This window comes from Entelurus aequoreus, linkage group LG02 (genome assembly GCF_033978785.1).
Source record: "Entelurus aequoreus isolate RoL-2023_Sb linkage group LG02, RoL_Eaeq_v1.1, whole genome shotgun sequence".
Lineage (NCBI taxonomy): Eukaryota > Metazoa > Chordata > Actinopteri > Syngnathiformes > Syngnathidae > Entelurus > Entelurus aequoreus.
The window spans coordinates 25,887,031-25,903,369 of record NC_084732.1 but is presented as its reverse complement, the minus strand read 5'-3'; the positions used below and the strand labels follow the sequence as shown (position 1 = coordinate 25,903,369).

The 16,339-nt window shown below is 38.5% G+C and overlaps 1 protein-coding gene and 1 long non-coding RNA gene across 5 annotated transcripts in view; one reads left to right on the top strand and one right to left on the bottom strand.

Moving 5' to 3' along the window:
- Positions 1-4,242: 4,242 nt before the first annotated feature.
- Positions 4,243-16,339, bottom strand: part of LOC133631939 (SH2 domain-containing adapter protein F-like) — a 239,498-nt gene continuing 227,401 nt past the window's right edge. For 3 of the 4 annotated variants that reach the window (XM_062024139.1, XM_062024156.1, XM_062024148.1), the window contains one exon: positions 4,243-9,236. In XM_062024139.1, the coding sequence (XP_061880123.1) occupies positions 9,050-9,236 (187 nt within the window). In that variant the 3' untranslated portion in view covers positions 4,243-9,049. The remainder of the gene's footprint in view (positions 9,237-16,339) is intronic. The other variant, XM_062024164.1, reaches the window with a different exon arrangement.
- LOC133632022 (uncharacterized) overlaps positions 8,501-16,339 on the top strand; it is a 21,859-nt gene continuing 14,020 nt past the window's right edge. Inside the window, exon 1 of the long non-coding RNA XR_009821644.1 lies at positions 8,501-8,519. This is a non-coding gene — a long non-coding RNA (uncharacterized LOC133632022). The remainder of the gene's footprint in view (positions 8,520-16,339) is intronic.

Here is a 16,339-nt window from a genome sequence, read left to right as displayed (position 1 = left end):
ATTTAACAAGAATATGGCTGTAATGTGATAGGAATCTATTCATAATAAAAACGTTTTTTTCCAGTTATTTTTATACTGTAGTATGTTTAGTAAAGTATGTGTTCAATAATATAGTATTTAAAAATAGAACAAAATAATTGTATAATATTACTAAAAAGTGGCAACGTTAAAATATTAAAATATTTCTGATATTACAAGAGTAATTGTAATCCCCCCTCCTCCTAGTAGCTATGCTTGAAAACCCAAAATGCACTATTCCAAGAATAATTTATGTCTCATAGGACAACAAAGTTGTGAACGTCATGTGACTAAAATATACTTATGGTAGTACTTTATCATAAAATATTGCAGCATTGCGCTTTTTTTCCATTTAATTAGGATTTTTATGTGAGCTTATATGTGTGACATTTTTCCTCATAATTTATATATAAAATTTTCTCGTTAAATTTTTAATAAAGATAATAGCAGAGGCATGAATCAAATACATAAAAATGATGATGGTGGTGGCTCATTATGCAGTTTCTTAGTTTGAACACTAGATGGCGGTGTAGTTCTATTTTATTCCCCCCCATCCGCCACATGCATTTGTTTGTTTAGTTGGTAAATATGGCAACGTGTTACACTGCTAAACCTTAATAAATAAAAATAATGAAATAAATTAACATTGGTATTTACATCAGTGGAAGAAGGGTATCACACGTATCACTCCGGAATATTAATTGAAGCAGACACCATGAAAGGTTCCAATTGTGTTTCCCTCAGGAGTGTTTCTAATCAAGGCAGAACAGACAATAGCCACACAGGTGTGAGAATCCTCTATTGTTGTGTCTAACGCAGGTGAGCGCTGGTCTGTGATTAGCATAACGTCTGCTACCTGAGATTGCTTTCTGCCAGCCAGCATCACCTCCTGGAATCCACAATGAGGCACCAGTGGACATTTTCATCCTCCTCCAAGGCTCATTGAACCCATTTTTTCCTCTGGAGGATTTCTCTCTTTGTGCACAAACGATCCTCTGATGCTTTTCTCAGCCTTGATGGGAAGAAGGAGGGATGTCAAGTCTTTGGAGACCAAATCTTGATGGAACCTTGGATTGACAACTGGATCTGTTTGGACTTAGAACGTCGACGCAAGAGCACACAACATTTGTGTATATAATGTTACAAATGATGCCTTAATACATTTAATTGACGCACACGTAGCGCAATGAATTTAATATTTAATACGTACAATTCAATATATTTTTAACTATAGTACCTCCCTGCTTTGTTAGCACATTATTTCATGGTTTGTTAACTAATAGTGTTTGTTACTTCCTGGTTTGTTTACTAGTTCCTGGTTTAACTAGTGATAAATGCTACTTCCTGGTTTATTTACTAGTTCCTGGTTTAACTAGTATTCTATTCTGATTCCTGGTTTGTTTACTAGTCCCTGGTTTGTTAACTAGTACTGTATTCTAATTTCTGGTTTGTTTACTAGTTCCTGTTTTAACTAGTATTGTACTTCCTGATTTGTTTACTAGTTCTTGGTTTGTTAACTAGTACTATATGCTACTTCCTGGTTTGTTAACTTATTCCTGGTTTGTTAACTAGTGCTGTATGCTACTTCCTAATTTCTTTATTAGTTCCTGGTTTGTTAACTAGTAGAATATGATACTTCCTGGTTTGTTTACCAATACTGTTTGTTACTTCTGGTTTAACTAGTAATATATGTTACTTTCTGGTTTAGCTAGTATTGTATTATGATTCCTGGTTTGCTTACTAGTTCCTGGTATGTTAACTAGTACTGTATTCTATGCTATTTTCTGGAATGTTTACTAGCTAGTTCCTGTTAACTAGTATTGTATTGTAATTCCTGATTTATTTACTAGTTTTTGGTTTAACTAGTACTGTATGCTACTTCCTGGTTTGTTTACTTGTTCCTGGTTTGTTAACTAGTACTGTATGCTACTTCCTGATTTGTTTTACTAGTTCCTGGTTTGTTAACTGGTACTGTATGGTACTTGTTTACTAGTTCCTGGTTTGTTAACTTGTACTATATGGTACTTTCTCGTTTGTTTATTAGTTCCTGGTTTAACTAATACTTTATTATGATTCCTGGTTTGTTAACTAGTACCATATGCTACTTCCTTTTTGTTTACTAGTTCCTGGTTTGTTAAGTAGTACTATATGCCATTTCCTGGTATGTTGACTAGTTCCTGGTTTGTTAACTAGTACTATATGCTACCTCCTTGTTTGTAAACTATTACTGTAATCTACTTCCTGGTTTGTTTATTAGTTCCTGGTTTAATTAGTGCTGTATTATAATTCCTGGTTTAACCAGTACTGTATGCTACTTCCTGGTTTGTTTACAAGTTTCTGGTTTGTTTACTATTGCTATATTGTTTTGTGGTTTGTTAACTAGTATTATATGCTATTTTTTGGTTTGTTTAGTAGTTCCTGGTTTATTAACTAGTACTGTATTCTAATTCCTGGTTTGTTAATTAGTACTATATGATATTTCCTGGTCTGTTTACTAGTTCCTGGTTTGTTAACTAGTAGGCTACTACATGATACTTTCTCATTTGTGTATTAGTTCCTGGGTTAACTAGTACTTTATTATGATTCCTGGTTTAACTAGTACCATATGCTACTTCCTGGTTTGTTTACTAGTTCCTGGTTTGTTCATTAGTACTTTATGCCATTTCCTGGTGTGTTGACTAGTTCTTGGTTTGTTAACTAGTACTATATGCTACTTCCTTGTTTACTAGTTCCTGGTTTGTTAACTAGTACTGTAATCTACTTCCTGGTTTGTTTATTAGTTCCTGGTATAACTAGTGCTGTATTCTAATTCCTGGTTTAACTAGTACGGTATGCTACTTCCTGGTTTGTTTACAAGTTTCTGGTTTGTTAATTATTGCTATATTGTTTTCTGGTTTGTTAACTAGTATTATATGCTATTTTTTGGTTTGTTTAGTAGGTCCTGGTTTATTAACTAGTACTGTATTCGAAATCCTGGTTTGTTAATTAGTACTATATGCCATTTCCTGGTCTGTTGACTAGTTCCTGGTTTGTTAACTAGTACTATATGCTACTTCCTTGTTTGTGTACTAGTTCCTGGTTTGTTAACTAGTACTGTAATCTACTTCCTGGTTTGTTTATTAGTTCCTGGTTTAACTAGTACTGTATGCTACCTCCTGGTTTGTTTACTAGTTTCTGGTTTGTTAACTATTGCTGTATTGTTTTCTGGTTTTTAACTAGTATTATATGCTATTTTTTGGTTTGTTTAGTAGTTCCTGGTTCATTAACTAGTACTATATTCTAATTCCTGGTTTGTTAATTACAGTATTACTATATGCCATTTCCTGGTCTGTTGACTAGTTCCTGGTTTGTTAACTAGTACTATATGCTACTTTCTTGTTTGTTTAGTAGTTCCTGGTTTGTTAACTAGTACTGTAATCTACCTCCTGATTTGTTTATTAGTTCCTGGTTTAACTAGTGCTGTATTCTAATTCCTGGTTTGTTTACAAATTCCTGGTTTAACTAGTACTGTATGCTACTTCCTGGTTTGTTTACTAGTTTCTGGTTTAACTATTGCTGTATACTATTTTCTGGTTTGTTAACTAGTAATATATGCTATTTTTTGGTTTGTTTAGTAGTTCCTGGTTTATTAACTAGTACTGTATTCTAATTTCTGGTTTGTTAATTAGTACTATATGCCATTTCCTGGTCTGTTGCCTAGTTCCTGGTTTGTTAACAAGTACTATATGCTACTTCCTTGTTTGTTTACTAGTTCATGGTTTGTTAACTACTACTGTAACCTACTTCCTGGTTTGTTTATTAGTTCCTGGTTTAATTAGTGCTGTATTGTAATTACTGGTTTGTTTACTACTTCCTGGTTTAACTAGTACTGTATGCTACTTCCTGGTTTGTTTACTAGGTTCTGGTTTGTTAACTATTGCTGTATTCTATTTACTGGTTTAACTAGTACTATATGCCAGGGTGTACCCTGCCTTCCGCCCAAATGCATCTGTGATAGGCTCCACCCCCCGCGACCCCGAAAGGGACAAGCGGTAGAAAATGGATGGATGGATGGATGGATGGGTCTTCATTCTCTGACGTAAACGCTGCTTTATTATTGCAATTTTTTTGGACTTCACTGACACGCCAGCTGGATAGTCCATACTTGTCTGTGTGTGATGAGCAAGGCTAACTCCGGTGTTTCAAAGTGAATCAATACTCAACTCTCAAGCTTTGATACAGCAGCGTCCTTCACTCAAAGTAGCAACCACCGGCTATTTACAGGCAGGGCACGGCAGCTGACATCCTCTCCAAAATGTGTCACACTCATCAACTTTAAGCCCCAATTTCTTCATGTATTTATTTATTTGATATCTCCCCGTTACGATACATTCAGTATATACATTTGGCCATGAGGGGATGCCACACACACACACACACACACACACACACACACACACACACACACACACACACACCCACACACACGTACGTTAAGACACTTCTGACAGAGATGCTCTTATGATAGACGTAAGCAAATTTCTGATTGCAGTCTTTCCGTTTATTCCTCCTTTTGGAACACCTAAGGCCTCTCCTAGCTGAAGTACAATAACACTCGTCAGCAGCAGTATTTCAAATAACAAACGAGCGTATTCCCACGACAACATTTAAACATCTTTGCTTGTCTTCTCTCTCCTAGGTCCATTCGATTGAAAGAACAATGTCCTGGTAAGGCTGCAGCGACGTCCTCTTGGTGCGACGTGTCTCGCTTCATAGCAAGTAGGTGGTTCTGCTCACCGTGTTTGGTACCATATTTAAACACCAGTCTTGTTGCCCTCCTTCGACCACAGCAGTTGCATAGCACACAATGGTGGGTCCTACCTAACGCTCACTTACTCATTGCCTAAACTTCGCTAACTGTCTTGGATTTGCTCACCAAGCAACTTGACTCATTGCTTTTTTTCAAAAAAATGTAATCGACACTTTTACATTGCAACTGATACCACACATAAAGTTAAAGCCAACATTAAGATATTCCATTTTTATAACTGGTGCCCACTGCGTATTAGCTAGAAAGCTACTTCCTGGTGTGTTAATTAGTTAGCAGGTTATTATTCGGTTTGATTTAACTTCCTAGTTTGTGTGTTTATTATTTGCTTTGTTTACAAGTAGTAAACTACCATATTTTTCGGAGTATAAGTCGCACCGGCCGAAAATGCATAATAAAGAAGGAAAAAAACATAAGTCGCACTGGAGTATAAATTGCATTTTTTGGGGGAAATTTATTTGATAAAACCCAACACCAAGAATAGACATTTGAAAGGCAATTTAAAATAAATAAAGAATAGTGAACAACAGGCTGAATAAGTGTACGTTATATGAGGCATAAATAACCAACTGAGAACGTTGGTATGTTAACGTAACATATTATGGTAAGAGTCATTCAAATAACTATAACATATAGAACATGCTATACGTTTACCAAACAATCCGTCACTCCTAATCGCTAAATCCCATGAAATCTTATACGTCTAGTCTCTTACGTGAATGAGCTAAATAATATAATTTGATATTTTACGGTAATGTGTTAATAATTTCACACATAAGTCGCTCCTGAGTATAAGTCACACCCCCGGCCAAACTATGAAAAAAACTGCGACTTATAGTCCGAAAAATACGGTACTTACAGCAAAATGTAGGTAACTCGCAGTCACTTGCAAGTAGTCTATTTCCTGGTTAGTCTAATTATGAGCGGATTATTCCCTGGTTTGTCCATTTACTAGCTAGTAGGCGACTTCCTGGTTTGATTGTTAGTTAGCAGGCTATTACCGGGTTTGGAATTTGGAAGTTAACATAATACTTAATGGTTTATATTTGCTAGCTAATAGACAACTTACTGGTTTGTCTAATTATTAGTTAACAGTATACTATGTGGTGTGTTCAATTTTTTTAAGCTAGTAGGATACTTCCTGGTGTGTTTGTTAGCAGGCTACTTCTTAATTTGTGTTTGTTAGTCTATAGTTGACTTCCTGGTTTGTTTAACTGAGCAGATTATTTCCCGGTTTGTCCATTTACTACATTGTAGGCTACTTATATATTTGCTATCTTGTCTAATTGTTGGTTAGCAGTATACTTTCTGGTATCTTCGTTTTTTGGGGGGTTTTTTTGCTCATAGGCTACTTCCTGGTGCGTTTGTTAGCAAGCTAATTCCTGGTGTGTTTGTAAGTAAGATAACATATTTTTCTAAGTATAAGTCGCTCCGGAGTATAAGTCGCACCGGCCGAAAATGCATGATAAAGAAGGAAAAAAACATATAAGTCGCACTGGACTATGAGTCGCATTTTTGGGGAATATTTATTTGATAAAACCCAACACCAGTAATAGACATTTGAAAGGCAATTCAAAATAAATAAAGAATAGTGAACAACAGGCTGAATAAGTGTATGTTATATGACGCATAAATAACCAACTGAGAACGTGCCTGGTATGTTAACGTAACATATTATGGTAAGAGTCATTCAAATAACTATAACATATAGAACATGATATACATTTACCAAACAATCTGTCACTCCTAATCGCTAAATCCGATTAAATCTTATATGTCTAGTCTCTTACGTGAATGAGCTAAATAATATTATTTGATATTTAACGGTAATGTGTTAATAATTTCACACATAAGTCGCTCCTGAGTATAAGTCGCACACCCGGCCAAACTATGAAAAAAACTGCGACTTATAGTCCGAAAAATACGGTACTTCCTAAAGTGTGTTTGCTAGCTTTTAGTCTAACTCTTTGTGGTTCTAACTGTGAGCAGATTATTTCCTGGTTTGGTCATTTATTAATTAGTAGGCTACCTCCTTGTTTGTGTTTGTTAGCTTGTAGTCTACTTCCTGGTGTGTCTAACTGTGAACAGATTATTACCCGGTTTGTCCATTAACTAGCTAGTAGGCTTCTTGCTGCTTTGTTGATAGTTAGCAGGCTACCTCCGAGTTTGTGTGTTTGTTGGCTACCTGTTCTCTTTGGGAGTTAACATACAAATTATTGTTTTTGTTTGCTAGCTACAGTAGACAATTCACTGGTTTGTTGAAATGTTTACAAGATATTCCCTGGTGTGTTTGTTAGACTACTTTTTAATTTGTGTTTGTATTCTACTTCGTGATTTGTCTAATTTTTAGCAGATTATTTCCTGGGTTGTCCATTTTGTTTGGGAGTTAACGTAACACTTAATGGTTTACAGTACGTTTGCTATTTAGTAGACAACATTTGTTGAAATGTTAGTTAGCAGTATACTTCCTGGTACCTTCGGTTTATTATGTTTGTTTGTTTTTAGCTAGTAGTCTACTTCCTGGTGTGTTTTTAGCAGGATATCTCCTTTTTTGTTTGCGCTAGCTTGTAGTCTACTTCCTGGTTTGTTTAATTGTGAGTACATTATTTCTTGGTTTGTCTGTTTACTAGCTAGCGAGCTACGTCCTGGTTTGTTAGTTAGCAGGCTTGCTCCTTGTTTGTTAGCTTGTAGTCTTTTTCCAGTTGTTTTTTTTATTTTTTTTAAATGTAAGCAGATTTGCTATGTCATGTCCATTGTGTAGCCAATATGCTACTTGCTGCTTTTTTTGTTTGGGAGTTAACTTACAAATAAATGGTTTATGTTTGCTAGCAAGTAGCCCGGGCTACTGGTTTGTCTAATTGTTAGTTAGCGGGGCCCTTCCTGGGATGTTCTTTTTTTTTTAGCTGGTAGGTTACTTCTTGGTTTGATGATAACTGTGGAAGATTGTCCCTGGTCAACCTCCACTGTTTTTGCGTGAAAATAGTTAAGCCTTAAACAGATTGACACAATAATTCTTATCAAATCAAACAGCCTTCAGAAGATAAAACCTGTCTTTGACTACTTTAATGGCACTAGTACACGTGACATTTCCCATCCTAAATCAAGAAAGCTCAGTGAGCAAAACCAAAAATAGGTGTTCTGAAGTGGTTCAAAGCGGGACTGTCACTTGTTTTTCTTAGTTAGTCTTGTAGTGGTCACAACATGTGGGGCACACATCTGCACATGTACTGGTGATGAAGGGTCGGGTTCCAACAGGCTGCGTTGTGATTGGTCAGCACCAATTAGCCAAGGCTTGACAAGCAGACAAGAACAAAAAACAGGTAGAGCACCACATAGTAGAAGCGTCGCATGGGGACTCACAAGAAGGGCGGAAAAAGGGGAGCTGCCGCCCACACGTCGGCACTAATTCGCCCCCAATAAATTACAGTCAAGGATTGGGTCTTTTTAAAAGGAGAATTGAACACCAGCTGATCTGACTGACCCATGCATTGTAAGGCTACTGACATCACACAGCATTGTGACTAAAACACACTAAAGGCAGCCTTAAATTGTCCTTTTTTTTTTTCTTTTCAGAAAATCCTAAATGAATGATGCGACTTTAAGGAAATTGGGAATGTCAAGGCGAGAGTGGATTGATGCGGGCCATCCCATTGTACCTATTGATCCGCAGACAGAACGACATTGATTTTCTGAGGTAGACAATGCAGGCGTTTCATTCTCCCGATGCACAAGGCGCTCTGGGTGGGGCGGCGGTAGGGAAAGGTCGGAGGTTAACAGTTGGGTGTGTTTCCAGCCTCAGCCGATTGTATGATGCCGGACGGCTCGGTCCATCCATCATGATGCTCTCCGGTCCATCTCGCCACTTTCGCTGTCATTGGCGTGACACGCCACCCCCTTGGTGACGGATGGCAGACAATATTGACCATGACGTGAAAAAGATAACCGCGTACAGACCTTGTCAGGACAGGACTACACTCCCTCAAACACGAACATATGTGACGTCTCCCTTTTGCAAACTTCTGGAAAAAATGACAAGTCGTGACAAACGTTGGGTTTCGTCTTGGTGGAGGTCCGTGCCGTTAAGCGGGTGTCTATCATAAATAACATCAAATAAATCCACCAAAGTCAGCATCCATCGGCCAGTGAGATGAGTCAGAATCAGCAGTTTGGGATTTCCCTTTCCGTGTGTGAGCCCAAAAGGTGACTTCTTTGGGACCGATGGCACTATAGTGTCCTGATGGCCACGGGGTACAGCAGGGACATGTGCTCGGCCCCCTTGATGGGCAGCTTACGACTGGAGTAGAAATGGATGATGTCGGGCACGCTGTCGAAGGGGCAGCTGTTCTGGCCCAGGACGTACTTGTTCTCTTTGGTCCTGGACAGCTTCATGTGCATGAAGCCCTGGCTGCTCCTGTGCGGACACACAAAGACAGGTATAGATTGTCACTGGGTGCCATCGCCACACCTTGAAGTCCCCCGTAGGGACGTGACCGACGGCCCCGGGCTGGATTAGCGCTGATAACTCTTAGCCAGACTTCTACTTAAAGTGCAGGGTGTCACGTGCTCAGCATAGGGATGGAGATAATGAACCCCCAGGATAAATCACTTAAGCTACAGCAGTAAAAGCAAAGCAAATTAAGAGGCTCGCCGCGCCTTTCGAGGAGTCTGGGATCGATGCCTTTTTACTGTGTCAGTAATGCTGAGCTCTCAAACATTAAAAGAACTGCATTTGTTACACATTAATGTTGCACATAAATTATTACAAGCAAGTACTTTTCATCATGCTTCTTTCCCTAAATACATTTTTAATCAGCAACTAACTTCTCTAATGATGCTTGATATAATTTACAGGTTGCCAGTAATGTCGTGCTGGAACCTCTCGAGTCAAACAGTTCAAGACGCAGACTACATGTGTTCTGGGGTTGCGCGATATACACACTATACGATATAAATTTGGCTAACGATAGAGATTTTAATACTATCGTTATAACGTGATATTTTCTGTTGATGATACATTCTGGCTGTGGCCACAAATTTGGCAGTGGCAAGCGACTGACGCGATATAGCATCCTCGCCAACAAGCTGGCAGCTAGTGTCCCACCGCAGTCAGCAATACTCGCCTCCATGGCGGCAAATAAACTAAGTTTCTTACAAGAACAAGAGGACTAGCTAAACATGATACACTACACACTGTAGGAGGATACAATAAGCCATGCTAACCGCTAACAGCAAGCTAGCGCTCAACCTACTTAGTGGCCTAGTGGTTAGAGTGTCCGCCCTGAGATCGGCAGGTCATGAGTTCAAACCCCGGCCGAGTCATACCAAAGACTATAAAAATGGGACCCATTACCTCCCTGCTTGGCACTCAGCATCGAGGGTTGGAATTGGGGGTTAAATCACCAAAAATGATTCCCGGAAACGGCACCGCTGCTGCCCACTGCTCCCCTCACCTCCCAGGGGGTGAACATGGGGATGGGTCAAATGCAGAGGACAAATTTCACCACACCTAGTGTGTGTGTGACAATCATTGGTACTTTAACTTTAACTTTAACTTTAACTTAACTCTTGGATGTAAACTAAGGTGGGCGGATCGATACAAATATCAACTGTAACGATACAAAGTATAAGAGCGTCTATGGTGGATCCTACAATGATTAGATTGACGTTTTTCTTATCTCAAAATCTGTTTGTCGTTTTTGTTATTGTTTACAAACGTAGGAAATACGTTCCCGAACACAGGAGGTCTTTAAGGGCAGAAAACAAGGGATTTAAAACAGAGCTAGTAGTAGGAAATAATTTTAATATTTAATAGATATTGTTACAAGCCCGAGAGGGACAAGCGGTAGAAAATGGTTGGATGGATGTTACATCCTGTGTTTTTGGTTTGATTATAATTTTGATCAAAAATTGAATAATTTATTAATCTTGAGAATGAGAAGTATCAGTATCTGCATTGGTATGATCAATACTGCCCCTGTAACTACTTGGTATCGGATCGATACACACATTTGTAGTGTCGCCCAAACATTTGTAAAGTATCAGTAACAGAAGAATAAGTGTTTAATGTATTTTAACAGAAGTGTCGATAGAACCAGTTTACACACAGAAAGAAACCAGTAAATTAGCAAGTAGATTACTAATCATTTTCAGAATGTAATACAACTGGAAATTACGCGATATACCGCATACATCAACAGCCAAATTAGGTGCCTTTTGACTTATTTTGTAATGTTTTTATATTCATTTACATACCAAATAACATTGTGATATATATCGTTATCACAGGAAGCTGCAATATTGCCATATAGATGTTATGCCATATTGCCCGTCCCTAATGTTGTTTTATAAAGTTTTTTAATACCTTGTTAATACTATATGTAGGGCTGCAACGATTAATCCATTAAATTGATCAATTAGATTAGAAAAAATATATATATTCCGTTGCTTTGATTAATATATTATGTGTAATGATACACATTTGACAACATTTGGACCGCATGACTTTAAATACGTAGACATAGTTTCCGCACGGCCGTTGCAATCGAGCACATATGAGAGTGATGGTGTAGTTGTGGATGTTGTTATTTTTTAACCTTTATTACGTTAGAAGTGCAATTTTAATGTTGACGATGTACGTTTATCAGGAAAAAATTATGATTATAACAAGCAGAAAATTCTTTGTTTATTTCAACTATTTTTTCTAAAATATGTATAAAGGCTTTTAAGTGTGTTTTATCCGATTACTTAATTAATCCAATAAAATTGATAAATTACTAAAATAATCGATAGCTGCAGCCCTAACTGGGATATTTGGGATATTTCAGCAAAATTCAATTTATTTATTCATGATTATTATTATTTATTTATTGGTTTGTGTTAGAGATAGATCACAGGAAGTGAACAAACTAATGTGTTAGAAATTGCTATGAAATGCAAAAGTGTACGATTAAATAAGCACCGCTTCTTCCTACTCCTTATCAGCCATGTTGTGATGAGAAAGTGGGATGTATCATACAGTAACTGTATGCATGTTAGAAAAAAACCCATCACCATAACCAACCTTGTGAGAAAGGATTAACTCAACAAATATTTAGCTTTTTCTTTGGCTATTTTTTTTAATAAGGTTAGGTGTTTGGTGACGGTATAACAGAAAGGTACGACAGCAAAAATGTGATCATGGCCACAGATTGGAAAATATTGAAATGTAGTAAAGTCGTGTGTTTGTCTAGACCCCGAGATGCAGAGACGTCAGGCAAATGCAGGAAAGAAGACCTTTTGATCAGGGAAACACAGGTAAGACAAAAACAAAGACATGCGGCTCAATGAAGCGCAAAGCAAAACGTAAACTGGCATAAGAAGCATCATTATTGGCAATCAGGGACAGGTTTGTCTTGACTGGCAATCAGGGACAGGTGAGGGAGAATGAAAAGAGAATGACAGGAAGCAGAACGAAAAAAGAGGAGCTTTGGACAGGAAATAGTGCTTAAATGTTTCTCACGGGAAGTTTTGTTATGAGGACAGCAAACTTATTGTTGTAATATAAAAATAAATTAGTTGATCGATTTTTTTTAACCTTTTTTTTTTTTTCTAAAGGGATGCAATAACTTTTTTATGAATGTTCTGAACACCTGTTTCCAAGTCATATAATGATATTGAGCAGAATAATAAATGCCGTCTGCATGGGTGAACGTCACAAAGCTAAGGTGATGTTGTCCTTCCCCCATTTGTAGCTTTTAACTGTTCCCTTACACTCTTCTCGTCAAGACTTTCTTCGTACAAGGTTTTACAAAGTCAAGAATATTCAAATCGATCAATTCCACGCTAGATTGTTGTATTTCTATCAAGAAACTTTAATACCGCAGTCAATGTGAGTCTGCAATGGGCTTCTCAATCAATCACTTCACTTATCTGCAGGCGTATAATTCACCTGTGAGAAACACTAACAAAGAGTTCAATGTGGGGACATCCTTCAGAAATATAAAACTGTGCAAAAGACTTCCTGTTTTGACGAGGCCACTGTGTTTGTAGTTTGTAGGTGACATTTCTTTTAGTACCGTCAGTTCTGTTAGTCTCTAGAGAGCTCCACCGTTAAAAATAGACTCTCCAATGCTGGTGATGAATCACCCGTTCCTCTGAGGCGGATGTTAGGTTACACCGAAACACACTTAAAAAGATAAAGATTAGTTTGTTTTTTTAGATTCCCCAGCTGATTTTGTAAGGCAAATGTCTGGCGGGTGTTGACACGTAATATTGTGGTGCAGAGACAACAGTGGAGCAGGCAGTAAAACCAATGTCTGCCACACCAACACTTCTTTGTCTAATCGAGATTAATCTGTGCTGTCGCCCGTATTGAGCTTTATGACTTTGATTGGAACCCGGTCGTCCTTGGCGAGACGCCGATGGCGCATTATCTCTTTGCCTTCCGACGTGCCGCGTCGGCCCCCGCAAATGACGATCCGGGAGACGTCAGTAAAGGCAGAAAGGCGAGTCTGTCAAAAGATAATGATCCTTCACAGAAATGATAACCTTTTAAAGCTTTACCGAGCAGCAAATGTCCCGGGCATCCATCATTTCACATGAGCACCAATTGAATTAGTCCTACACCAGTCAGTACAGCAAAATAGGCCTCTTCTAAATATTCTCACAACAGAATTAGTTACCGCATATTTCAGACCATAAGACGCACTTAAAATCCTTTGATTTTCTCGACAGTGCGCCTATAACCTGGTGCACCTAATGTACATATTCATTCTGGTTGTGCTTACTGACCTCAAAGCAATTTTATTTGGTACATGGTGTAATGATAAGTGTGAAAAGTAGATGGCAGTCACACATAAGAGATACATGTGGACTGCAGGTTGGCGCCTGTTCAATAAATGATGCTAGCAGGTACAGGTTAGCAAGCAAGCCCAGAACTTTGATGTTTTATTGAGAATATTAAACATTACAGACGGCGCTCAGAAATCTGTCAAAATGTTTTAGTACGACTTTGGTAAGCTACAAAGCCGCACTGCTTGATGGATTGTTGGCACATTACGGCTACTGCACTCTGACGTACTGTGCTCCAGCATACTGATTTTTATTATGGTGTGTGTATAAGGACCCCAAAATTTACCCATTAGGAGACATTATCTGACGTTTTGTTTCGCAATATTATGCCAAAAAAAACCCCAACTTTTCTTATCTATTGGTACCTGCTGATGTGTATTTGGGATCTGCATTAGTCCTGAAAATATGTGTGCGCCCGCCATTTTAGTCCGCGCCGTAGTCAACAAGCTCCTTCTTTTTCTCTATCTTCTTGTTATGGGGCATTCATCCTCCTCTGTTGCCATTTCGAATCCAAAGTACAGTACAGTTCTAACTTAAATCTGTCAGCAGACTCGCTATGAAGGTGCTAAAAAACTACCAGTACAATAAAAATGACGCTGTCCAAGTGGAAGCACGTAAAGAAGACCGCCCACAAAATGACTCATCCTCAGAAAGTGGCTTAAAGATGGTCTATAAAACGTAATCTATACAACATTTTGACCAAAGAACCACCATTACATGTTATGTAGACCACAAGGAAGTGTTTAAATGTAGAAGAAGAAAAAATATATTAAATGATCCATTTAATGCACCTCATAAATCGGTGCACCTTTTGTATGAATGTAGACCTGAATAGACACGTTCATCTGTAGTGCACCCTGTGGACTAAAAATACGGTAGTTGGAATGCACAATGTCACTGTAGTATTTGCACAATCTAATATGACCCATGTTGAACAGAGTATCCAGTTATTACATTTATAGATAAAGAACACATCACTGCAGTCTGGGTCAGGACTTTAACCGCCTTACAGAAATATAAACTGTCTCTAAACAAGGATCATATTTAACAATGTGCAAGTTTGTTTACAACTTGTCCGACTCGACACTCCATTTTCTTCAAGTCAACGCCTCAGTATATTGTGTGATCAAGGCAGTCTTAATGCACGGGCTTAACTCGGCTGAAGCTCAGGTACCCCACCCAATCAGGGCCCCCCGATTTTGACGGCACACTGGAATGATTGGTGTTAATAGCTGTCAATCACAAACAGCTCAGCTTCGTGTAGCGATTGTGTACTCTCTCTCTTTCTCGGCTGTGTTGCTTCCTCCTATTGCCAGCGTACTACTACCGAGCTAATAGCACAGGCGCACCAGCACTTGACTTGAAGTTGACTGGCTTCTATTACACTCGCACAGTCGCGAACATGTGTTCATGAACACATTTATTTTTTAAATGGGTGATATTTTTGCACTATTGCTGTTCTGTTCGGTGAAATCATGATTTTTTTTTTTTCAAACCCAACCCCCGCTTAGATTAAGGCGGCCCTGATAGTAATGCTCCCTTGGTAAAAGTGACATTTCAACATTATAAGCATTTATAGATTTATTGATAAATTACTCGATTTAGTAAAATAATCGATAGCTGCAGCCTTAGAGTGGAGGCCACTATTACAATCTGGTATTATTGTGGTTATTAGAGCTGTGAATCTTTGGGCACTACATGATTCGATTCGATTCATGGGGATAACGATTTGATTCAAAACGATTCTCGATTCAAAATCATTACTGTTTAAATAACACCGGGTGCCAGTTCTATGATTAACTACAGTCATCCATGAAATAGAGAAACAGCTATCATAAATTTCTATATTACCGTATTTTTCGGAGTATAAGTCGCTCCGGAGTATAAGTCGCACCGGCCGAAAATGCATAATAAAGAAGGGAAAAAACATATATATGTCGCACTGGAGTATAAGTCGCATTTTTTGGGGAAATTTATTTGATAAAACCCAACACGGTTTTGGGCAGCACGGTGGCAGAGGGGTTAGTGCGTCTGCCTCACAATACGAAGGTCCTGAGTAGTCGTGAGTTCAATCCCGGCCTCGGGATCTTTCTGTGTGGAGTTTGCATGTTCTCCCCGTGACTGCGTGGGTTCCCTCCGGGTACTCCGGCTTCCTCCCACCTCCAAAAACATGCACCTGGGGATAGGCTGATTGGCAACACTAAATTGGCCCTAGTGTGTGAATGTTGTCTGTCTATCTGTGTTGGCCCTGCGATGAGGTGGCGACTTGTCCAGGGTGTACCCCGCCTCCCGCCCGATTGTAGCTGAGATAGGCTCCAGCGCCCCCCGCGACCCCGAAGGGAATAAGCGGTAGAAAATGGATGGATGGATGGAAAACCCAACACCAAGAATAGACATTTGAAAGGCAATTTAAAATAAATAAAGAATAGTGAACAACAGGCTGAATAAGTGTACGTTATATGAGGCATAAATAACCAACTGAGAACGTGCCTGGTATGTTAACGTAACATATTATGGTAAGAGTCATTCAAATAACTATAACATATAGAACATGCTATACATTTACCAAACAATCTGTCACTCCTAATCGCTAAATCCGATGACATCTTATACGTCTAGTCTCTTACGTGAATGAGCTAAATAATATTTGATATTTTACGGTAATGTGTTAATAATTTCTCACAC